The sequence below is a fragment of the Macaca nemestrina genome, chromosome 1 (assembly GCF_043159975.1).
Source record: "Macaca nemestrina isolate mMacNem1 chromosome 1, mMacNem.hap1, whole genome shotgun sequence".
Classification (NCBI taxonomy): Eukaryota; Metazoa; Chordata; class Mammalia; order Primates; family Cercopithecidae; genus Macaca; species Macaca nemestrina.
The window spans coordinates 214937578-214961828 of NC_092125.1; the positions used below are offsets into that span (position 1 = coordinate 214937578).

The 24251-nt window shown below is 50.4% G+C and overlaps 1 protein-coding gene across 7 annotated transcripts in view; it reads left to right on the forward strand.

The window, feature by feature from the left end:
• The window catches only part of LOC105483121 (ubiquitin protein ligase E3 component n-recognin 4), a 140140-nt gene extending 117239 nt beyond the window's left edge, over positions 1 to 22901 (forward strand). For 3 of the 7 annotated variants that reach the window (XM_011743790.3, XM_071099422.1, XM_071099421.1), the window contains 13 exons: positions 446 to 565; positions 1329 to 1519; positions 1978 to 2151; positions 2551 to 2650; positions 6731 to 6949; positions 7775 to 7888; positions 8887 to 9029; positions 9430 to 9555; positions 11296 to 11490; positions 14405 to 14629; positions 18112 to 18202; positions 19225 to 19387; positions 22081 to 22900. In XM_011743790.3, the coding sequence (XP_011742092.2) occupies positions 446 to 565; positions 1329 to 1519; positions 1978 to 2151; positions 2551 to 2650; positions 6731 to 6949; positions 7775 to 7888; positions 8887 to 9029; positions 9430 to 9555; positions 11296 to 11490; positions 14405 to 14629; positions 18112 to 18202; positions 19225 to 19387; positions 22081 to 22145 (1926 nt within the window). In that variant the 3' untranslated portion in view covers positions 22146 to 22900. Of the gene's footprint in view, positions 1 to 445; positions 566 to 1328; positions 1520 to 1977; positions 2152 to 2550; positions 2651 to 6730; positions 6950 to 7774; positions 7889 to 8886; positions 9030 to 9429; positions 9556 to 11295; positions 11491 to 14404; positions 14630 to 18111; positions 18203 to 19224; positions 19388 to 22080 lie in introns of all 7 variants that reach the window. The other 4 variants (XM_071099420.1, XM_071099424.1, XM_011743792.3 and 1 more) reach the window with 3 other exon arrangements.
• Positions 22902 to 24251: the final 1350 nt, after the last annotated feature.

Consider the following 24251-nt stretch of genomic DNA (forward strand, 5'->3'; position numbering starts at 1 on the left):
GGCCTCTTCAAGCCCTTCATCTCTCTGACTGACTGGTGCAGAGGCTTGGGTCATTCAGCTGCCCTTCTCCTCTGGCTGGCTCACCCCCTGCCCCCATGCTGCTGCCATGGCACCCAAGAGCTTCCTCACTCCTTTCCTGAGTTCAGATCAGAGATAAGAGGAAGGCAGTCCCTTAAGCAGTCTAGACTACACACCAATGGGAAAGAAGTGCCCCTCTCCTTGGGGCGACAAAGAAAGAGATCTGGAACTTCATGTTTTCCCTGCCATCAAAAGCTCACATGCGTGTCTCCCTCTCAGAAGATGCATATACACGCACATTCATACACATGGTCATACACACATGGTTTCTGGGGAATAAGGCCATGAGGGCGTCCTTGAGAGCAGTTATCAGTGGTAAGTGGCTGTGGTCTTATTCTGAGAGTGACTGGGTCTCCTTCTCCTACAGGCCCTTGTAGCTGAACAAGAAAGCAAGGACAGTGGGGGCGCAGCTGTGGCTGAGCAGGTGCTTAGCATCATGGAGATCATTCTAGATGAGTCCAATGCTGAGCCCCTGAGTGAGGACAAGGTGAGTGAAGCCCAGCCCCTCCATCTGCAGGCACTGAGAGCCTGCGCTGTCTCATTGCCCACAACAGGCCTGTTAGTGTCTGGCTTAGCCCACTTGAGAATGACGGATCCTGCTTTGGAAGCTTTGGAATGTCAGGACTCAACTAATGATGACATAATTGTATTAAAATCTGAAATCTTTGGATTCAGAGCAAGCACAATTGCTAAGGATAGTCTTTCACTCGAAAGCTGCTCATTAATGGAATCGTGGCATATCCCAGTTGATAGGCAGGGGCTTTAGTCCAACCTTTCATTTCATTATTGAGGAATTGAACAGCCCACTTCATTTCCCTGGACTTGGCATTTCCTCAACTGTGGTACATAGTTGGTTACTGGTAGAATCAGGCCTAGAACCCAGGTCTCCAACTCCCAGAATTTCTCTCCACCTATTATACCTGTAATTTCCTCCATTCTTACTGGTGCTAATGATTTGGCTAGAGCTATGACCAAGTGAATGTCCAGCAGCCTGCATTCTCTTATAGGAAGGGAAAATTGTATTGGTATATTCTGACCACCTGAGACTATTAACAGGACTGTCTCAGAAATTTAGAAACAAATTTCTCAAGTGAAACTGTTTGTTATTCCCCAAGAAGTGCCGAGACACAGTTCTTCTAGGGGTACTCTTGATGACTCTGATGGAAATGCTGACTTTTAGGGCTCAGATGTTGCCTGCAGCCACAGTCCTGACTGCATTAATGGCATGTCCACCCTCTTTTCTGTTGCAGGGCAACCTCCTCCTGACAGGTGACAAGGATCAGCTGGTGATGCTCTTGGACCAGATCAACAGCACCTTTGTTCGCTCCAACCCCAGTGTGCTCCAGGGCCTGCTTCGCATCATCCCGTACCTTTCCTTTGGAGAGGTGGAGAAAATGCAAATCTTGGTGGAGCGATTCAAACCATACTGCAACTTTGATAAGTATGTTACTTGGATTTCATATAGTGAAGTGAGAGTCTCCACTAAAACCCTGAACTAGGGTTTTCTATTAGATTTTTCTATTAGAATTTCTATTAGATTTTTGTGTCCTCGTTTTGGCTTTTAAGGAGCTCAGTCTAGTTGGGAAGTGAATAGTTAGTACTATGTTAGAGTAGCAGTTGGCTAGGCAGAGAAGGCAAAGTGGTTGGTGAGATAGGAGGAATATGACGAGATGGAGCCACGTGCGCGTCTATGTGAGTGCGAGAGAAGGCCGTGAGTGTGGGAGACATAGCAGGTAACAGGGAGAGTGGCGGGAGCCAGGGCAGATAGGACTTTGTGTCACATTAGGGAACTTAGCCTTGATCTTCTCTAGGCTGTTGACAGTTGTTAACCAAGAGGGTGACATGATTGGGTTTTGTCCTGCCTTTCATACCCTCAAACTCTTTGTTCTTTTCTCCTAGGTATGATGAAGATCACAGTGGCGATGATAAAGTCTTCCTGGACTGCTTCTGTAAAATAGCTGCTGGCATCAAGAACAACAGCAATGGGCACCAGCTGAAGGATCTGATTCTCCAGAAGGGGATCACCCAGAATGCACTTGACTACATGAAAAAGCACATCCCTAGCGCCAAGAAGTATGAAGCCCTCCTGCAGCAGGGCTGCTTTGCCTCCCCCTTGCCCTTTCCTTTTCCTTCTCCATCAGCATCTTGGTGTAAAGCTTCACGTATGCTCCTTGTCCTCCTTGGGGCCTCCCAACCCCTTCTGGAAACTATGTGGGTGACCAGACCAGTCAACCACTGCAGAGTCCTTGGGGCTTACGGGAAAAGGATGGCAACTTTTTGGTTTCTACTTAGAGTACTCACTTCTTTCTGGCTCTTCAGCTGAGCTGGGTGGTTCTATGTGATTCTTCATGACACTCGGAGAGGGTCCCGATTAAACACTCTCTGGGGGTTTAAATAAGCCAGAGTCAACAACTGGTTTCTAGGTAGCCTTTGCTTCCCTGACCTGCTGATAAGCCTTCCTTTGCTTTGCAGTTTGGATGCTGACATCTGGAAAAAGTTTTTGTCTCGCCCAGCCTTGCCGTTTATCCTGAGGCTGCTTCGGGGCCTGGCCATGCAGCACCCTGCCACCCAGGTGGGTAGCCAGGACAGGTAGTGTGAGGGTACAGGTGTGCAAGTATAACCACCCTAGTTCACCTTGAGACATGACTTACCCTAATATATGAGACTCCTAGAGTAGAAGTGAGCCTCAGAAGTCATCTGCTTCATCTCTCTGTGTGCTGAGACAAGTAAGCTGTATTTGTGATTTACTCATTCTTAAGTGGGGCTTCACTGTCTAATGGGTCAGCTGTGCAGCTGTTGAACTGTGAGGGATTGGCTGACCAGAGAGTAAAACACTTGGGTGTCTGGCCACAGTCACTAGGACACTTACATTACCATCACCTCTATTTTCTCTGCCTCAAGCAGCCGAACACCTTGTTCTTAGGCCCACCCATTCCACTCCGCAGCTCATTCCTGATTTCACCCCACGGGGCTGAGCGTTAACCTTTCACAAATCCTATCCTAACTGGCCCTGGATAGATGGCCAGGACTGGGTTTTTTTTTAAATTGAAGTTTTAATTTGGAGATTATTATAAATTCACATGCAGTTGTTAAGAAACAATACAGAGAAATCGTATGGGTCCTTTTCCCACTCTCCCCCAATGGTAACATGTGGAACCGGAACACACACCACAATCAGGATGTAGACATCGGTGCCGTCAGGACGCAGGGCAGTTCATCAGCACAAGGGTCCCTCTTGTTGGCCTTTCGTAGCCACATCCATCTTCCCGACTCCCCTGCCACATGCCCCTGGCACCCACCGATCTGTTCTTCATTTCTGTAACTTTGTTATTTCAAGAATGTTGTAGAAATGCAGTTGTACAGTATGTATAACCTTTTAGGATTGTCTCTTTTTTTTCGCAGCATGATTTTCTGGAGTTTCATCCAGATTTGTTTAACTGTTCACCCATTAAAGGACACCTGGATTGTTGCCAGTTTTTGGCTGTTATTTATAAAGCTGCCATGAACACTTGTGTGCAGGTTTTTGTGTGAATATAAGTTTTCATTTTTCTGGGATAAATGCCCAAGAGTGCAGTTACTGGGTTGTATAGTAGTTAAGTATTTTGTTTATAAGAAGCTGCCAAACTGTTCTCTAGAGTAGCTACAGCATTTTACATTTCCCTGAAAATGTATGGCTGCTCCAGTTTCTCTGCGTCTTAGCCAGCATTTGGTGATTATTTTTAGTTTGAGCTGTTTGGTAGATGTGCAGTGATTCCGTCTGGTTCCATGTTTTCCTAGTGGTTCATGATGTTGAATGTCTTTTCATGTGCCCTGTTTATCTTCAGTGAAATGTCTGTTCATGTCTTTTGCCCAATTTCTAACTGGATTGTTTGTTTTTTAATGCTGACTTTTGAGAGTCCTCAGCATTGCATTTCTTTCTATTTGTAGTGTTCTGCATTGAAAATAGTTCCACTGTCTCATTTGGTCGTCTGTTCTGGTAATTCATTCCAAAAACATGGCAACTTGAGTACGGGAAAGTTTCTTCACTGTGTCTCACTGAAATTCCTTTTCTAAACTTTTGTTCAACTCAGTGGAGTCATAATTAGTATATATTTGTGGAGATACTTTTTCCTGCATAGGAATTGCACATGTATTGTTTTCCATATCCTTGTAACATCTCTATTTTGTATATGGATAAATCAAAGAACACGGTTGTGATTCGGCCAAAGGCAACACAATGAGTTTGGAACTCAAAGTCAGCTGATTTCCAGGCTTATTCTTCTTCTTCTTCTTCTTCTTCTTCTTTTTTTTTTTTTTTTTGAGATGGAGTTTTCCTGTTGTCGCCCAGGCTGGAGTGCAGTGGCACGATCTTGGCTCACTGCAACCTCCGCCTCCCGGGTTCAAGCGATTCTCCTGTCTCAGTCTCCCCAGTAGCTGGGACTACAGGCACCTGCCACCATACCTGGCCAATTTTTTTGTATTTTTAGTAGAGCTGGGGTTTCACCATGTTGGCCAAGCTAGTCTCCAACTCCTGACCTCAGGTGATCCACTCGCCTCAGCCTCCCAAAGTGCTGGGATTACAGGCATGAGCCATTGTGCCTGGCCTTCCAGGCTTATTCTTAGTTACAAAATTGAATTACTTTCTTTAGAATAAGGCTTTATCTAGTTAGATACTTGGCATTTATGCTATGGCCATTCATTTTTCTTTCAACATATATTGTTGTGTAGCTGGTCCTGTGTTAGACTGAGGAGACAGTCGCCGTCTGTGCCTGTTGGGAGCTTACTGTCTGGTGGAAGATACAGCCAAATACAGAGTAATAACTAAACAGTGAGATAGACGCAGTGTGGAAGGGGCTGGGGCCTAAGGAAAGAGGAGTGTTAAGTAGAGGGCATGGCACCTGCAAAGGCTCAGAGGCCAAAGAGCGCTTAAAGCCTTCCAAGAATTGAAAGCAGCTGCAGTGGGAGGCGAGGCATGGCGAGAGCTGCCGATGGAGACCCGAGCAGGGCCAAGGCATGTTCTTTCTCCTGGAAGAGGAGTATGGGTTTTCTCTTAAGGGCAGTGCCCCGGCCGTATTTTAGAGAGTGGATTCAAAGGAGGTGAGATTCGAGGTAGGAAGAACAGTTGACAGGCTTTTATTGTAATTGAAGTGAGAGAAATGGTGGCCTGAACTAGCTCACGGATAGATTCAACAGAGATTGAGCTGGGAGGAAGAATAAATGGGATTTGGAGAGTGACTGAATGTGAGAAGCGAAGAAGCTGGATGAATCAAGAACCCTGCTCGGTGATCGAGACCATCCTGCCTAACATGGTGAAACCCCGTCTCTATTAAAAATACAAAGATTAGCTGGACGTGTTGGTCGTGCCTGTAGTCCCAGCTACTCAGGAGGCTGAGGCAGGAGAATGGCGTGAACCCAGGAGGCGGAGCTTGCAGTGAACCGAGATCACACCATTGCACTGCAACCTGGGCGACAGAGTGAGACTCCGTCTCAAAAAAAAAGAACCCTGCTCAGTTTCTGGACTGAGTGATGAGGTGAATGGTGGTGCCACTGAGATGGAGAAGATCAGAGGTTTGCAAGTAAGGTGGAGGAGAGTTCATTAGACTATGCTATGAATGTACGGTCTGTCCTATTAATAACTAGAATGTAAGTTAAATGAGGGCAAGGTCTTTGTTTTCCCAGCACCAAAAACATGTGCAAGCATGCACACACAGTAAACAGCCAGAATGTTGAGTTTGGGAAACCTGTGGAAAAGCTCAGTACGAGTTGAAATATGGGCTTAGCATTTAGGAGCATGAGACATGAGGGAATAGGTAATTTTGCTGAGACACAGATATTGGAAGCAGACTTACTGTGAGAACAGATTTATGAGCTGCTGAGTGATCTACTGGCTGTGTTGTTTTCAGCCTGTCATCTCATATGTAGTAATTGCTGTCAAGTCACTTGTGACACGGTGGTGAGGATTTCAGGGATGTGGTGATATTTCTCAGTGAGCTCACCTGGAGCGCTTTTTCCAACTACACCTGCCTTTAGCCTTCTGATGTTCTCCACCCCTGTTTATTGCGTGGCCCTATATGTAGTGACTTCCAGCTTTTTCAGGCACAGAGGTTTCTTGTTAATATCTTTTTTGTGGTTTAAGTTTTTAATGTCCATACCTGCTTGTAGTCATTGCACCTCTAGTATCCCTAGCCTGAGAGAACTGTGCTCCTAGGTTTGGTGGACCCAGGGGCTCCCAGGTGGATAACTTAGGCAGGTCCTTATGAGAACATCCAGCGCCTGCTTTGGCTGGTGAGTTCACCATTTAGGACTCGTCAGGTGCTGCTGCTTGTCTTACCAGAATAAGGGAATCTTCTCCTGACCCCTTTCCACATCCTCTGTGATGGATGCTTTGCATATGTTATCTAGTTTTCAGTCATCACAGCAACCCTTGCATTATCCCCATTTTATAGATGGAAACACTGAGCTTAGAGCATAGGAACTGGTCAGAGGCAGTAGCAGAGCCAAACCCTCTTCCATTTGTCTGTCTGTCGAAGTGTGGAATCAAAGGACGTGATTGCAGCTGAGCGGGTGACATGAGGTCGTGCACAGTGGTTGAGTTTCTAAACCTTTGAGCTCCCGGGAAGAAGGTTTGTCTACGTAATTGGAGGCATGAGTCTCTCTGGTCTCTTATTGGCAGATTCTGATTGGAACTGATTCCATCTCGAACCTACATAAGCTGGAGCAGGTGTCCAGTGATGAGGGCATTGGGACCCTGGCAGAGAACCTGCTGGAAGCCCTGCGGGAACACCCTGACGTAAACAAGAAGATTGACGCAGCCCGCAGGGAGACCCGGGCAGAGAAGAAGCGCATGGCCATGGCGATGAGGCAGAAGGCCCTGGGCACCCTGGGCATGACGGTAAAGCCACCTCCTGGAGTCCCCATGTTTCTGCCCACACTTTGATGAGGAGGTGGCCATGGGACAGCCCTGGGGTTGGCCATGGGGAAAGAGAAGGCTGGACAGAGGAGGAGGAAGGAACTAGGTGTGGTCGACCCTCTCAGAGGTGGGACTGCTATTGTTCTATCATACAGATGAGACTCGGAGTAAGTGACTTACGAAGTTTACCAGAACAGTAAGCCGGTGATAAGAGCCATTGTTTATTGAGGACTTATTTAAGCCCTCAAGTTGTTCTAGGAGGTAGATATTGTTATACCCATTTTCCAGATGAAGTAACTGAAACTGAGAGGTGAAGTAAATAGGCCAAGGCACATAACTAATCAGTGGTTGACACAAAGGGCTCTGTGCTCTTCTAACTGTCCCACCTTGGAGGAAGCAGAGTCCTACAAGCTCCTTCTCCAAAGCACAGACTTGAGTGTCAGCAGTTGAAAAGCTCATGTGGGAACAGTGAATGAATCAGTGTGACAGCCCCTGGAAGCTGAGACTTGGCATTGCTGGCACAAAGATGCTGGCACGAAGAAAGGGGGCTTTTCTGATGGCAGGTGGCACCTTGCCAGGGCTCCAGCTGGATGATTTCCTTTGCTTCAGTGGCTCCTGTAGGAAGAGAGAATAGCAGAAGGGCCTGGGTCTTTATCCTCATTAGAAGACAGCTCAAGGGCTTTCTTTTCATGCACCTGTCCTTTTAGTGGAGGTAGAAAGTTAGCCCTGTTCCTGAGCATCCCCAGGCTAGGGTGGGAGAGGGTGTATGGAAATCCCCCTTGACATGCCGCTGGGGTTCCCCTACAGACAAATGAAAAGGGCCAGGTCGTGACCAAGACGGCACTCCTGAAGCAGATGGAAGAGCTGATCGAGGAGCCTGGCCTCACGTGCTGCATCTGCAGGGAGGGATATAAGTTCCAGGTACAGCTGCTGGGCTGCGGTCGGTCCTGAGGGACCAGCCTGGCCCCTTGTTCTAGGTAGCATCCCCCTCCTCTCCAGGCCATTTTGTTCTTAGCTAGGCAAGGTCAAGGCCTGCATCTTAGGAGATTAACAAAAGGACCAGCTGTCCTCTTTAGAGGCAGGAAGGCAAACTCATCCGAACTTTAGACTTTGTTATCTTTATCATCATCATCATGACAAATGCTACTGATTGTATTCTTCCTGTATGTGAGGCCTCATGCTCAGAGCTTTGTGTAAACTGGATAATTTTATTTAAACCTGTAAAAAGTCTCAGCTTGTGGTTAAGCAAACAAAGGTCACATGGCAGAGCCAGAATTCCAGCCTAGGCTTCTCAGACTCCAGACCTGGGCTTTTAAAAACACGACATGCTGCCTCCATTCAGAATAACTGGGGAGAAAATTAGAACTTTCTTGGCTTATCCAAACTAGATTCCACCTGAAAGGAGCAGAGCAGCCAGTGACCTGCTGGCTCTCCTGAAGGCTCAAAGGTGGCCTCTTCTCTCCAGCTTGAACTTACTGCTCAGAACACAGGCTGTGGAAGGGCAGGTGCCTGGACCACAGGGCTCGTTAGTTCTGTATAGTGCAGGTTCCTCAGAGCTGCCTGGCAGGTTTTGAAAAGCAAGGGAATATCGAGAAGTCACTTCTGCATTTTCAGACAGATGAAGCACAAAGTAGAGAAAGATGGCCGAGGCTTGCTAATGTGTCTGCCTCTACATCTGCACCGCATCCCCTTCTTACTGGTTGCTCCCATAATCCTCATTTCACTAGGGCTGCGCCCAGCCAAGTGCTTCACCAACAGACTGAGGAACTGGCCTCATCTGCTCTTCTGAACTTCCCTAGTGAGAGCAACATGAACCCCAAGGCATTGTCCAAGAAGGGCGACAGTTCCCCTCTGCTCTGCTTCCCCTGAGCCTGACTTGGAGTTTCTCCTCTCCTCTCCTTATGTTGTCATCTTTGCAGCCCACAAAGGTCCTGGGCATTTATACCTTCACGAAGCGGGTAGCCTTGGAGGAGATGGAGAATAAGCCCCGGAAACAGCAGGGCTACAGCACCGTGTCCCACTTCAACATTGTGCACTACGACTGCCACCTGGCTGCTGTCAGGTAGGCCCTGGCTCTTGCGGGAAGGCTCCTTCAGTAGGCCTGCCTGTGGGCCTGGAGTGGGTGGGACTGCCATCCTCGTGGTTTTAAATCTGCTCCTTAGGGTCTGGGGAGTAGGGTGTTCTGCCTGACACCATATAGGTCCCCAAGCAGTTATTTGAATGATAGGAAAATATGCTTTGGCCTGGGCCCAAGGCTGGTGAGAGCAGCCCTGCCTACCGCAGTCAGCAAAGCCAGCATGTACCACATTGAGGCTACAAATGGCAAATTCTCTTCGCAGGGTCAGGAGCCCGGGCTGACTGACTTCTTAGTGTTGGCACGCCCCCACCCCCACCCCCGCCCAGGTGCCTGGTGGCCACCTTAATTCCAGCAGTCGCTTGTCCCTGCTCTCCTCCCTATCCAGGTTGGCTAGAGGCCGGGAAGAGTGGGAAAGTGCCGCCCTGCAGAATGCCAACACCAAGTGCAATGGGCTCCTTCCAGTCTGGGGGCCTCACGTCCCTGAATCAGCTTTTGCCACTTGCTTGGCAAGGTGAGTGTTGAGTATTTTTCCATGGTGGGATGGAGGGGATTTGCAGGGGATGGAACAAGACCTGCTATCAACCCAATCCCTGGTGACACCATTTCCTGTTACCTGCTTTGGGAATCCATGTCTGTCTGGTGACTGGGGAACTGTCCAGAGCAGACAGGGTGGGGGATGGAGGCTTACTCAAGGGGTGACCTGACATGGCCTGCCACAGGGTGGGAGGAACCAGCACCCTCAGCTTACCGGGCCCCAGATGAAATTTCTGGGTCTTCACTATGCCTTTGCTTATCTTATGACATAAGATAAGATGTAGGACCCTGACTTGGTCCTTGAGGCCAGAATTTGAGTTCACTTCTACAGCGTGTGGCTCTGAGGTTTAAATAATGAAACTGGCTTAGTGGCAGAGGGGATGCTGGGCTCCTTAGAAGGCCTCCCTGGTCCTGAAAACTCGGATAAGAATAGCTAAAGCATCTGTGAGGTCCTCATGTCTTGCTGATGCCTTGTGGAGTGGTGCCCCACCCCAAGTCCTGTTTTAAAGCTTAGAGATAAAACCATGCCTGTCAATAAAACAGGCAGCTGACAGTGATAGCGGGCAGCATGTTGAAATGCTTAACCTGTGTTCTTTTGTTTTGAGACAGAGTTTTGCTCTTGTCACTGAGGCTGGAGTGCAATGGCGTGATCTTGGCTCACTGCAGCCTCCGCCCCCCAGGTTAAAACGATTCTCCTGCCTCAGCCTCCCAAGTACCTGGAATTACAGGTGCCTGCCACCACGCCCAGCTAATTTTTTTTTTTTTTTTTGAGACGGGCGTCTTGCTCTGTCGCCCAGGCTGGAGTGCAGTGGCCAGATCTCAGCTCACCACAAGCTCCACCTCCCAGGTTCACGCCATTCTCCTGCCTCAGCCTCCCGAGTAGCTGGGACTACAGGTGCCCGCCACCTTGCCGGGCTAGTTTTTTGTATTTTTTAGTAGAGACGGGGTTTCACCATGTTAGCCAGGATGGTCTCGATCTCCTGACCTCGTGATCCACCCGTCTTGGCCTCCCAAAGTGCTGGGATTACAGGCTTGAGCCACCGCGCCTGGCCACCCAGCTAATTTTTGTTTTAGTAGAGACAGGGTTTTGCCATGTTGGCCAGGCTGGTCTCGAACTCTTGACCTCAGGTGATCCACCTGCCTCGGCCTTTCAAAGCGCTGGGATTACAGGTATGAGCGCCCCCTCCCGGCCAGGCATGTATTCTTGTATACATTGTACAGGTGAGATGCAGAGTTTGAGCAACTTGCTCGAGGTCACCCAATTAATAAGAGGCATAGCCCAGATAGATGGGAACGTGTATTGACAAAGGGGAAAAAATGCCTTTGTTTGGAGATTGAAGAGCTCATTCTTATGGACAGATCACTTTGTCAGTCAGAATGGATGAGTTCTACATTTCTTCCTCCAAAATGTACTTCACTTGCAGCCACGGTATGTCCTACAACATTGGTCCATTAAGAAATGGGCCCCCAGGAGTGGTGGGCTCTCATCAAAACTTGGAGAGTGTCACATTCAGTCACTGCAGAAATGAAAATGTCCTATGGCCTTGTCATCCTGCTGGCCCCAGCCTTGGCCTCAACTTTCCCTTTTATTCTTGTCTCCATTTGCAAACCTTTGCAGCTATCAGGCCCGGGAGTATTGGAAGGAGGCTCCATCTCCCAAACTGGGTTTTCCCCAGGAACTACTTCCATTTCATTGTTTGTTCTGCTTCCCCTCTAGACACAACACTTACCTCCAGGAATGCACAGGCCAGCGGGAGCCCACGTACCAGCTCAACATCCACGACATCAAACTGCTCTTCCTGCGCTTCGCCATGGAGCAGTCGTTCAGCGCAGACACCGGCGGGGGCGGCCGGGAGAGCAACATCCACCTGATCCCGTACATCATTCACACTGTGCTTTACGTCCTGAACACGTCAGTACCCTGTGTCCCAGGGGCGGCATCTCGCACACCTACCCTGCATCCCTCTGCCCGAGATCCCTCAGCTTCTTCATAGCCTTTCTTGCTAGTTCCAGAGCAAGTGTCTGGCCTGAGGCAGCCTTTTTGCCGAGGTGGGGATCCTCATCTGCGTTCTTTTAGGGCCACGCAGAAAAAGCAATAAAGGGAACTTCCTTCCCCCAAACTGCCCTGTCTCCCACCATGGGCAGCCCAAAGACCACATCCTTGGACTGACCTTCAGCTCATAGGGGAGCAGAAAATGGGAAAAGTCAGGCCACTGAAGCCTCTACTTCGATGCAGCTGCTACTTCTACTTTCCAGACTGTTCTCTTGAATAGGGGGAGGCCACAGGTTGGAGCTGCACCCACATCATTAGTCAAGGGCATATGGTTTGTTACAGGTGATGGTTTCCCATCAAGGGGATGCAGCAAAGCTAAGGACCAGTTCATAAATGGAAAACTGGATTTGTTATCCCTGTTTTCTCTACACTGGGTAATGCTTCTGGCAAGTGTGAAGGGAAAGGGAATGTTCAAGATTATCTGGGAAAGTCAACCGACAAGGAAGGCAGCCAGGAAAAAAAAGAGATTGGTAGTTTTATCCATATGCACATTATGGGACAGTTAGGTTGGTACCTGGAAATATAATTTTAAAGAAGCTCTTAGGCCAGGCACGGTGGCTCGCGCCTGTCATCCCAGCACTTTGGGAGGCCAAGGTGCTGAGCCCAGCCTAGGCAACATAGTAAGACTCTGTCTTATTAAAAAACAAATTGTTTTAAATTAGCCAGACACACACCTGTAGTCCCAGCTATTCGGGAGGCTGAGGTGAGAGGATGGCTTGAGCCAAGGAGGTTGAGGCTGAAGCGAGTCGTGATCACACCACTGCACTCCAGCCTGTGCGAGACCATGAGCAAGAGCAAGACCATGTCTCAAAGAAAAAAAAAATTAGGAGATTGACTATCCTTTAGCTCTTCCATTTAATTCACTGTTTCATGCTTGTAGGCCCCATCTCCTAGCAAGAGGCTTACAGTTCCCTGTTGAAAGGTTGTGTATAGCTCACCCCGGGTAGCTGCAGCACAGTTTAGGCAACAGGACAGTCCATCTCTTGTCTTCTCTGGTTCTTTCTCTTCAACAATGTTATTTTTTCCTTCCCTCCCGTTTCCTTGTGAGATAAAAGGCTGACCTCGAGACCACAGGCTTCATTGTTAAAACATGCAGGGGCAGGTTGACATCAGTACATTACATCATCTGCTGAACTGCTTAGACTGGCAGGAGCAGCACCCGGCAGCACTGATGGCACAGACCTTCCCACTGTCCAAATGTCGCTCCTTCTCAGTGGTCCTGGGGCCCTGGACAGAGCCCTGGGTAACTAGGTGTCAGTATACTTCTGAAAAGCCAGACATTTGTAATTCTCAGGTCCCTTCATTGGAAAGGGAATTGGCTCTCTCACAGTTACTTTGGTCAGCCCGAGGCTGACCCAGAAGCTTCACAGAGAGGCCTTGCTTCTTGGCCACAGACTGCTTCCCAATTGACAGCTATCCAATTGACATTGGTGGGCGCTTGGTCACAGCGGGGTGAGTGCGTTTGGTGGAATATATGTGTATGGAAGCAAGTATGTCACAGCATGGCCACTGTAAGCCAGACCAGAGCCTGAGCAGGTCCTGCAGCAGCCAGAAGCCTCGGATTCCTTACAGGGCTGGAAGATCAAGTTGAGTGTACGCATCCATGCCCATCTGCAGGCAGCAGAAGCAGGCAGGGTGTCCTTGCACCCTCTCCTCCTGCTTTCCCAGAGTCCAGCATCTGTGCCAGTGTCAACTATAGACCTGGTAACTTGGGTTCTAGTGTTGTGTTTATCCCCACTTCTCCCCACCAGTGCCCCATGGGGTTAGGATAGGGCATCAAGCATTCACGGCATGAGAGCACCATTCAGATTCTAAGGAGAGAGTGTACCCAGAAGCATGTCATCAGGAAGGACTTAAGTCACCTCTCAGTGCTGACTCCGTCAAATGTCAAAGCTTCAGCATGGGGAAGGAGGCAGGGTTAAGATGGACAGGCTTCCTGGCTTCAGAGCCCAGTTCTTTCCACGATGTGAGACTTTGGCAGAATCCTTACCTCCTGCGTACTGCAGTTTTCTGTTTCTTTAAAATTGGGATAGTGGTGGCACCTGTCCCATAGCGTTCTTGTGAATACCCAGTGAAGTAATCCCCATAAAGCACTTAGAGCAGTGCCTGGCACTGAGTTTGCTGTGGTCATCATCATCATCATTGCAACTTAGGACACATGAGGACAAGAAGCCGCGCTCATCTGGGAGAGACTGTTCTCACGAAGGCGGGAGGACCTAGATCATAAGAAGACAAACCGGAAGAGGGAGCCTAGGAAAGGAACCACATGCAAATTTAGTGCAAACTATGTAAACATAACAAGACTATGTGGAGCAAGGGGGAGTCAGGCTGTGGACCCGCTAGGGAATCTTGATTCATGTTTTGACCCCATTACTCACTAGCTTGGTGACTGGGCAAGTCACTTCACTTTTCTGGGTCTCTGGAGTTACTAGCACAGTTCCATGTTGGCGGGATTGTGAATGTCCCTGATACATGGTGCTCAGAAGCCAGTAGTTGCTTGGAATTGTGTCAGAGCTGGGGTGGGAGCTAGAAGCGGGGGCCAGGGAAGAAGGGAAGATGCCACAAAGAAAGGCCTGGAAGGGGAAGAAGGGCATGGATCATGGATTGTCAGAGGGAGTGGGAGGAGTAGTCAAGGATGGGTGGGGGGTGTTCAGTCATCCAAGCGTTCAGCAAATGTCACAAGACAATGACAAATTGAGCAAATTCTTCCTGCTCTTGCTGCCGGGTCCTGCTTCCACCCTGCTCTTATTTTATCGTGCCCGTTTTCTTCTAGAACCCGAGCAACTTCCCGAGAAGAGAAGAACCTCCAAGGCTTTCTCGAACAGCCCAAGGAGAAGTGGGTGGAGAGTGCCTTTGAAGTGGACGGGCCCCACTATTTCACGGTCCTGGCCCTTCACATCCTGTCCCCTGAGCAGTGGAGAGCCACACGTGTGGAAATCTTGCGGAGGCTGCTGGTGACCTCACAGGCCCGGGCAGTGGCTCCAGGTGGAGCCACCAGGTCAGTACCTGCTTCGGGAAGCTGCTGCTCACTATTTCCCATAATCAGTTTTGAAAAGCTGCTTAGCGGTACGCATGTGCTAGGTGGAGGCATGCTTTGTGACTGCGGCAGTGGACACCAGCTCTTCTCCCTTCTCAGTCTGTCATGTCAAGAGTCTAAGCTGATAGCTGGAGGTTGCCTGATCATTTCCAGGTTTTATGTTCAGCTACTACAAAGGTAGAGGCAGGCTTACCTACTGTAGAAAATATTGGAGAGGAAGGCAGCCAGGCACTGGGTGGTACAACCAATGAGACGATCGGAGCTGCCAGGGCTGAGAACAGTAATCAGGTTTTCCAAATCTTGCTGGCATTGGCATAAGCCAGGAAAGTTTCAGTGTGGCCACATGGGGTATTTTCTAATAATTAAAAACTCGTCTTCACTCTCTCTTCTTGGTTACATTCCTATCCCATGCGTCCCACAGTCCATGAACCTTTCTTCTTCTAGACCACTCTCCTGTACATGTGGACACCTCCCCAAGAAAGAGCGTGTCAGAAAGGAAGTGGTCTTTGATTTATGACCATGGGCTGTGATTTGGGTCTGATGGTATCGAGAGAAACAGCTGTAAACAACCACCACAGCATCTCTTTGAGGCCCCACATGGATTGCTGTGCGCAGGGGAGACTCCATGGGTACCACTCAGGCTGCCAGTGGCCCCACACAGTCTCTGCCTGTCGTGGGGAGCTACAGAGCAGGCTTTGGGTTTGGCAGTTTGCTTCTGTCCCTCGAGTGAAATGTGCCTCTGCTTCATTTCTGGAAGATCGGTTTTGTGATTTTTGTGATACTGCTTTAGCCCAGCATTCGTGGGATCATGTCCACATTTGTAGGCCAGCCAGGGAGCAGAGGGAAACTTTTAGGGCCATGATAAAGACAAGCCAAGTGGAAATAGCGTGTGCCCTCATTGGCACACCTGGTATCTTTATGTCCATTAGCCCTAGTTGATCAAGCATTTCTGCTCTGTGGGCACTTCATGCCCCCAGAGAGACCAGGTTGGAGCTGTACTGTTGAATCTGGCCTGTACCAAATTGTCACTGGAGAGTGGGAGGGGCAAGTCTTGTTAGATTCCTAGGTAACCCCTGCCCCCATTCCTAACATACCACTTTCCAGTATTTCCCAAGAGCCTGAATTAATAGTTAACTAACTGCTGGAAATCAAAAGTTAGATCTTGAGAATACTAAGTTGAGAAGTCAGGCTTGGCCTGCATCCATTTGCTGCATCCATGCAAAAGAGCGGCCGTTTATTGGGCACAGTCTCTCCATGGCGGGTGTGAAATCGGAACCCACAGGAGCTGTTTTGCTCTCAGTTAGGAGACTAGCATTCATTACTGTCCCAGGCAGTTAAGGAAAAGCTGATTTGGTCACAGCTTAATTAGGAAATCCAGTGTGAGCTACATTCATGAGTTGCTGTTTTCTCTGTAGCAGTTTAGTCACCTTTACTAATTGGCCTTAAATAATTAAGTTGGGCAGGGTCACTCAAGCTTTCTGCTTACCAAAGCAGAACAGCCACAGCAAAGGGCCAAACATGGCCATGGTCTGGGGCTGTGAACCCAGCACTCATCAAGGAGACTAGGAAAGGCACTGTGAGTTTGCCCGATACTGGGAGGAGACCCACTGGGAAGAGACCACGGCTGGAAGGGCGTTTAGAGGTATCATCCTGGCGTTGGGGCAGCCTCACTGGCGGCAGTCTTTGTCCTAAGTCCTGTAAGTCATGGGGTGAGGAGTAGTAGCAGAGACACAGAAATGTAGCTCAGCAGAAGCTGGCCTCTTCTGCACATTTGACATTCAGAAAAAAAGTTCCTCTGCCAGGAACTTGCAAGTACAGAAACCTGGGACGTTCTCAGGCATCTGTCGGAACTTGATCTGTTACCTTATCTGCCAGGGTAAAGAACTGCAGAGAAATGGATTCTTGTCCTAGTTCACGGGTCCACCTTCTAGGACTTTAGGCTGCAGCATCATCACATGTATGCAGGAGAGAAAGTGGGGGCTCGGGAAGGTACTGGGGCAGAGGGAGGCCACAGGAAGCATATTTTAGTAGAGAGGGAATTGTCCCCATTATTATTATTAGTCTTTTGTGGGTTATTTATTGAATGCAGGTGTGGATGGCCTGTCTCATGCTAGGCAGCCCTTCACTTGAGGCCCATATAGTTTTAGCTTCTATAATAAATACCATCTATGTTGTCTTATTTTTATGATTCTTTTATATATCCATGCATTTTAATACTAAACATTTAATATATGTCCCTTTAGTCATGGGATGTGTTCCAGCCGAGGGGAGCCTGGTCTTTCTGTATTTCATACTGGCTCTACCTGCTGTAATCATCCCTCAAACCAAGAGTGCCTGCTGAGAATGCAGTGGACGTTGTTAGAGGCGTTCCCCACCCCCCCACGACCCCACCACCACCCCCCCACGACCCCACCACCACCCCCCATATTCCAAGGAACTGGCTGATCTTTAATCCTGAACTGAATCATTAGATTAAGTAGCAACGATACTGGTTAGAAACAACGGGGTGTGGTGAGCAACTTGGATTATCCCAGGATTTAGGTGATGTCAGGGTGGCTGCATGCTCCATCTTAGACATTACCATTGCTTAACACCAGCTTCCTAGCAGCTTGCTGCCGTTTAACACAGCACAAGTTTGACAAGTTACTGTGTTTGACTGGTTTGGGTCTGCTGGCTTTTAAGAAATTTCTCCTAATGGGAGCGTAAAGACTGAATTAGAACCTTGTTTCCTACCTCATTTATTAGGGTCCATCAAATTCCAAGAGTTTGTGGGGGCCCAAACACAAGGGATACATAGGAATCCTTTGCCTTTCTTTAAGTCAGTAGCCTTGTGTTTGCCACGTCTGCCCTGGTGATGTCTCCCCTGGTTCCATTTTACCCTGATCTGGAAGATGAGCACTGAGAGAATCAGATGAATTTCATGGAGCATTTTTTTTGTTGTTGTTGTTGAGACAGAGTCTCGCTTTGTCGCCCAGACTGGAGTGCAGTGGCCGGATCTCAGCTCACTGCAAGCTCCGCCTCCCGGGTTCACGCCATTCTCCTGCCTCAGCCTCCCGAGTAGCTGGGACTACAGGCGCCCGCCACCTCGCCCGGCTAGGTTTTTGTATTTTTTAGTAGAGACGGGGTTTCACCGTGTTAGCCAGGATGGTCTCGATCTCCTGACCTTGTGATCCGCCTGTCTCGGCCTCCCAAAGTGCTGGGATTACAGGCTTGAGCCACTGCGCCCAGCTTCATGGAGCATTTTTATGACCAATAAACTTCTGGGTCCCAGGGCTCCAGAGGTTCTTGCCCACAGCTGCTTTTTTCCAAGCAGAAGGCAAGTCCCTGGAACTCCAAGATGCATAGACCACTGTGACTCTTCCTTGCTCCCAGAATGCCTTGCTCTGTCCTTGTGAGTGTCCTCCTAGGGACTTCATGTGATGGAATTGGATTTTCTTTTGCAGGCTGACAGATAAGGCAGTGAAGGACTATTCCGCTTACCGTTCTTCCCTTCTCTTTTGGGCCCTCGTCGATCTCATTTACAACATGTTTAAGGTAAGGAGGCTGTCAGAGGCCCAGTGGGTTTTGGCAAGAATGTAAAATGTGTGCACTTCTGTCCCTGACCCTGCCTCAGCACCCACGTGGCTGCTCCTCCGCTGGCCTGGGGGCGCTTTGTTCCTAGAAACAAACAACCCCAGCTGTGGGAGGGATTGGCACTGGCAGCCTGGAGCCTTTGTCTGTGAGGTACATTTGTTTTGTTTTGTGAGACGGAGTTTTCTCTTGTTGCGCAGGCTGGAGTGCAATGGTGTGATCTCAGCTCACTGCAATCTCCGCCTCCCAGGTTCAAGTGATTCTCCTGCCTCAGCCTCCCAAGTAACTGGGACTACAGGCGCCTCCCACCATGCCTGGCTAATTTTATATTTTTAGTAGAGACGGGGTTTCTCCATGTTGGTCAGGCTGGTCTCAAACTCCTGACTTCAAGTGATCCACCTGCCTTGGCCTCTCAAAGTATTGCTATTACAGGTGTGAGCCACCGCACCTGGCCCACATTTGTAGCTGAGATCACTCCCGTCACCTGCTCCTGAGCCTGCTCCAGGCTCGACTGTGCAGGAAGACCTTCCCTCCTGGGTCTCTCTTTGCTGCTCTTGCCGCGCTATTGGGATAAGCTCTGTTGCCCTGAGTGAGTCTGACCTACCGCAGCCAGCTTATAACAGGACAGTCCTCTCCGGAGAGAATCTGAGTTTTTGAGTTGGTTCCTTTCGTCATTGGAATGAAACAGCTCATGGAAGCACGTCGACAAGTCCCTTTGCTCTGGGGAATGTGGATGGGAAGTGTATGGGGGAGGAATGCAGCCACTTGGAACCTGTAGGTTCAGTGCCTAATAAGGGGGCCCTAAGAGGAATGACATAAAATTTTGTTGTTCCTGGAGACAAAACACGCGCTCTAGGGTGTGTGTTGGTATGCTTTGGTGTAGGTTGGGAGGGCCGTCCTTTGAGGGGTTGAAATGGCCTGACTGACTTGAGGTGGAAGATGAGGCAGCAGTCACCCACCTTTCTGTCTCCTGTTGATTCTCGTAGAAGGTGCCTACCAGTAACACAGAGGGAGGCTGGTCCTGCTCTCTCGCTGAGTACATCCGCCACAACGACATGCCCATCTACGAAGCTGCCGACAAAGCCCTGAAAACCTTCCAGGAGGAGTTCATGCCAGTGGAGACCTTCTCAGAGTTCCTCGATGTGGCCGGTTAGTGTCAGGGTTTTCTCTTTTAAAGATCCTCCGCAGCAAAGCCCCGCGTCTTCCTCAGTGGGGCCAGCCGTAGCTTTATTTTCACAACCAGAGGAAACGCAGTATGGGCCAGCCTGTCTGCTGCCACCAAAAGCCCTGGGAAAGATGCCTACATAGCAAGTCACCAATAATAAGAACAGCAGCTCTAACATGTACTGAGCACTCCCTCTTTCCCAGGCATGGTCTGTTCACTGTACATGATCTCAGCCCTCGCGGCAGCCCTATATGAAGCAGGAGCTTTGGTTATCCCCATTTTCTAGATGGGGTAAATGAGGCTCTGAAGATCAAATGAGTGGCCAGGGGAACATAGCTAGAAAGTGGTAGGGTCCCTGTTTGAGTCTGTTTTTTAACGGCAGTTCAGAGAATTCACACGCAAATTGCAATGTGCTGTCTTCCTCCCGCGTCTTAGGTCACAGTTGAGGGAGACATGGGCGACCGAGCAGGGCCCCTCTGAACAGTGGGTGTGGGGGTTGTGGTCCGACAATTCCTTATCCCACTGCTAGTAAAATTGAAATTCTTTGTATAACAAATTTATCATTCTAATTGCGAACAAACACATTAGAATTGTTTTGGATTTCATAACCAAGCACCAAGTGACAGCAGAGGGAGGTGACTTGGCCCGTGCCTGGGAAATCCACCTAGGGTTAAGAGACACTGCCCTGTCAGGTTGTGGGCGCCGTGGCATTACAGCCCCCATCAGAACACCCTCCCTACAAAGGTCAGCTCCCCAGAGCCAAAGCACAGGTCACCAAACCTGCTGACTCTTTTGTGAACTTGTTTCACTTTGTTCTGGTGTTCATTATGGGAATTTTTTTTTTTTTTTTTGAGACGGAGTCTCGCTCTGTCGCCCAGGCTGGAGTGCAGTGGCGCGATCTCGGCTCACCGCAAGCTCCGCCTCCCGGGTTCACGCCATTCTCCTGCCTCAGCCTCCGAGTAGCTGGGACTACAGGCGCCCGCCACCTTGCCCGGCTAGTTTTTTGTATTTTTAGTAGAGACAGGGTTTCACCATGTTAGCCAGGATGGTCTCGATCTCCTGACCTCGTGATCCACCTGCCTCTGCCTCCCAAAGTGCTGGGATTACAGGCTTGAGCCACCGCGCCCAGCCCCATCGTGGGAATTTTGTGAAGTCTAAAGGAGAACAATCGCCCCCAGATCCCACTCTTAGGAGAACGCCTCTGCTAACGTTTTCTCTATCTTGTTATCCTCTGGGAATGAGACCCACTACAGGTCCGGAGGGTTGCTCAGTGTGAATTCCTCTTTCTTCCCAGCTCGGAGCCAGCTGACAGATTTTCCCACAAAGCTCTGTGCCTCCACGTTGGCTGCCCCTTGCAGTGGCCTCAGTGGAAGCTCTGTGCTGGGATGGCCTTCGTCGGCTTGGTGCCTGCCTCCGCATCTGGGTGGGCCTGTGCTAGCACTGCTCACCTCCGTGTGTTTGTTAACTCCACCACCTCTTTACAGCTCCCACTGGCTCTGTTTCAACCTAGACGTTTCACCAGCATCATACCTTAGCACATGCCTCGTGTTCTTCCCAGAAAGTCAGCCCTGGGACCAGGTGGGCTGCTAAAGTCCTCAGTGCTGGGCCCTGTGCCTGTTGCATGAGCCTGTGTCACTGTGACTGTGGAAGTTGGAGCTAGTGAGAGGAGGAGGAGGTGGGCAGGGGAAGGAGGGTCCCCTGGGCTCGGGCTCCACACCAGCCCTGAGCTGCTGGCAGCACCCCTGGCCTGCAGCCGGGAAGAGCCAGAGCCCTTGCCGGGCAGCGAGCCTCTGTGCGTTCCACTCCTAGGTCACGTTTTGACAGCACCCCTTTATTACTTTGTTTAAGCTGTTAGAAAATTTCAGAACAACAGACACACCCTGTTCAAATGTGAGAACAAAAACACCTTCCAAAGCCAAACGGGGATAGTCTGAGCCGCTCTGTCTTCCATTAGCCCAGATGCTTGGGCAATGACTTCAGTTCGGATGCCGCCAGGCCTTTGGGGCTAGCAGCTCCACGGCTGTTTTACATGTGGCTCCGGCGTCTCCTGTCCCCTGCTCAGTGACAGAGGGGTGGGGCCACCAAGGCCTCCGTGCAGCATGAGCACCTTCTGTGAGTGAGGCACATGAAGGGCCTCATTGAGCCCCCATGGTGGGGCCGCAGGGCTTCTCCCTGTCTCCGTTTGATGGCTGAGGAAATGGAGCTCCTGAGCTTTGACAACCTGCTCAGGAGCCCAGGACCCATCATCAGATCAGAGCTCAGAAGAAGCTGGGGTCCTGCCACCCTGCGCTGCTCCTCCCAGCCCTCAGGGGCAGGGCTTTCTCTGGTCCCAGATCCCTTTGAGAAGATGGTAGACGGCAGGCCCTCTCCTTTCAGAACCCACCTTCCATTTTGCACTGGGGGTCAGTGGATTTGCACATCCCTGGGTGTCCCTGAGCCAGGTGTGGCCTCTTCCACTTCACCCCCAGCAGCAGTGCCTGCTTCTGAAACAGGACTGCTGCTGCGGAACAGGGTTTTGCTCAATGACTGCCTCCCCGGTCATGCTGCTGTCCAGTGAGCAGCCAGGCCAGAGCTTCGGGCCGCAGCGTGTTCTCTGCTCGAAGCGGCAGCCGTGACTCAGGGGGAATGGGGGCTGCACGCCTGCCCCTGACACACCTCTGCCCGCTGTGCTTTACAGGTCTTTTATCAGAAATCACCGATCCAGAGAGCTTCCTGAAGGACCTGTTGAACTCAGTCCCTTGACCACCACACAGCAGCTGCAGCAGCGAAGACGAAGCTGGCTTGCCTTCCACCCTCTGTTCTCCCTCCTTGTGCGTTGAGTTCCCTCCGCGGATGCTGCATTGTTACCCCGCCCTCCCCTCTCTCATTTTTCTTGGTGTGGCTTGGGGTTTTTAGGCTTCCTGTTTTATCTCGTGTGTGTGGTGCACTAGCTATGAAGTTGTCTGTAACCCAAGCCATCAAAGGGCCTGTACATACCTAGGAGCCATGAGTTGTCCCGGCCAACTTCATACTTGAGTGTGCACATCTTGAGAAATAAACAAATGACTTAATACACATTGAAAAAGAAGGTGTAGCCTGCTGCATCAGCTCCTCCTCAGTGGTGCAGGCCAAATGGTTTCCCTTGAATGCACAGCCGTTTCCGGCGTCAGCCCGGGAAGACTCGTGTCAGAATCGCTGTCTCCAGGCCTGTTGTCAGTGCTAAGTGGAACCTGTCTATTCTTGGCCAGCAAGTTGGGACACCACGTTTGATTGCTCTGATTTTTCCCAAAACAAAGCCCATGCCTTGCTCTTAATTTTTTGGCCTTAAGAGCTGGAACCCAAAGATACGTGGAACCCAGAGCTTTCCACGCCCTCGGCCGAAGGAAGGCTGGTGGAGTAGGGCACGGTCTTGTTGGACCACAGAGGCCTGGGGAGCATTTGACGTTCTCATGCTGCTGTGAATCGGGAATCCCTTGGTGACTTCTCTCCAGGGTTGTCATGTTAAGAGAGGGCCTGGGGCAGACTTAGGATCAGGATAAAGAGAGTGGCTGCTCTCGACATGCCAGGCACCCAGTGTATCTTATTTCTAATCTCTTCAAGAAAGGGCCCATGAGCCAGAGCCACTCACCCAAGGGCTCCCAGCCAGGGGCTGTGGAGTTGTCAGGTTTGTGCCTCCGAAGCTATGTCCTGACCAGTGTGGCTGCCGCTCCTGGAGACCTCAGACCTGCTCCCCTACACACGTGGGCAGCAGGACTCCCGAGGGCCTCTCCCCAGACTTCGGGAAAAGGCTCCCCTCGTGGGAGGGAGGGCTCGCTCATGCCTGTCTCCTTTTTTCTTTGTGGGCCACTCAGCCAACTGACGTCGCCTCCTCTGTCTGGATGTCCAGTTTCTGTGGCTCACTCCTCAGGCCAGATTGTATGGGACTGGGGGTGGCCTCTGGGCTCCTGTAGACTTCCACAGCCAGGATTTCACATCCCTCCCCAGAGCCTCTGACCGAACAGCCACAGGCGGGCATGAGTGTCGTGCGTGGACTGAGCTGGAGAGACAAAGGCATTTGTGGCAAGGGCCCAGCTGGAAGCCCTGGCAGACCAGAGCATGCATGTGCTGGCTTGCACGAGCACACTTTGGTGTTTGTGCTGGGGACACCGGGCTTCTGAGGGACTGGCATGGCTCCAGGGAGGGGAGCAGCCTGGTTGAAGTGTGGCCAGGCACTCACTCCTTTGTTCAGATCCCAGCTCCACTGCTGCTGTGTCCACAGTCTCCTCACCTGTCAAATGGGAATATCTTTGTGGCGGGAGGGTGCTGAGGTTTCCACGAGCTAATCTGCCTGCCATGTAGAAACTAGTAGCTTCTCTTACTGTTAGTGAATTTGTTTTAGTCTGAAGGAGGCACCCATGCCCCGGGTGAGGACGATGGAGACCCTGGTCTCGGCACACTTCTGCCTCACACTAGGAATGCCCCGGGCTTGCGCCCGCTGTGTGTCTGTGCTGGTCACTTTCTGTTGGTCTCGAGAGACCGATTCAGGTGTTCAGGAGTCTGTGTTCACTGTTACATCACCCCCTTGTGAGGAATAAAGTGGAGCAGCCTCATCCGGACAGCGAAGCAGGGAGGGAGCGTGGGGAGCAGCCAGGTGAGCTGGTGGCATGGGGTCCGCTGCGCAGAGACTGGCCTCGCTGCTTCGTGTGGCTCAGGGAGGCTCAGCACGTCCATCATCACACTTCAGGGCAGTGAGAGTGAACCTGGTGCCTTCAGAAGCCGTCCCGAGGCCTGCTGCTCTGGCCTGCAAAGGTGGAGTCACCAAAGCTCATTACAAGGTGTTTGCTTATTTTTGTCTGCCGTGCATTTTTTTATTTCTTGCAAAGGCCTCAG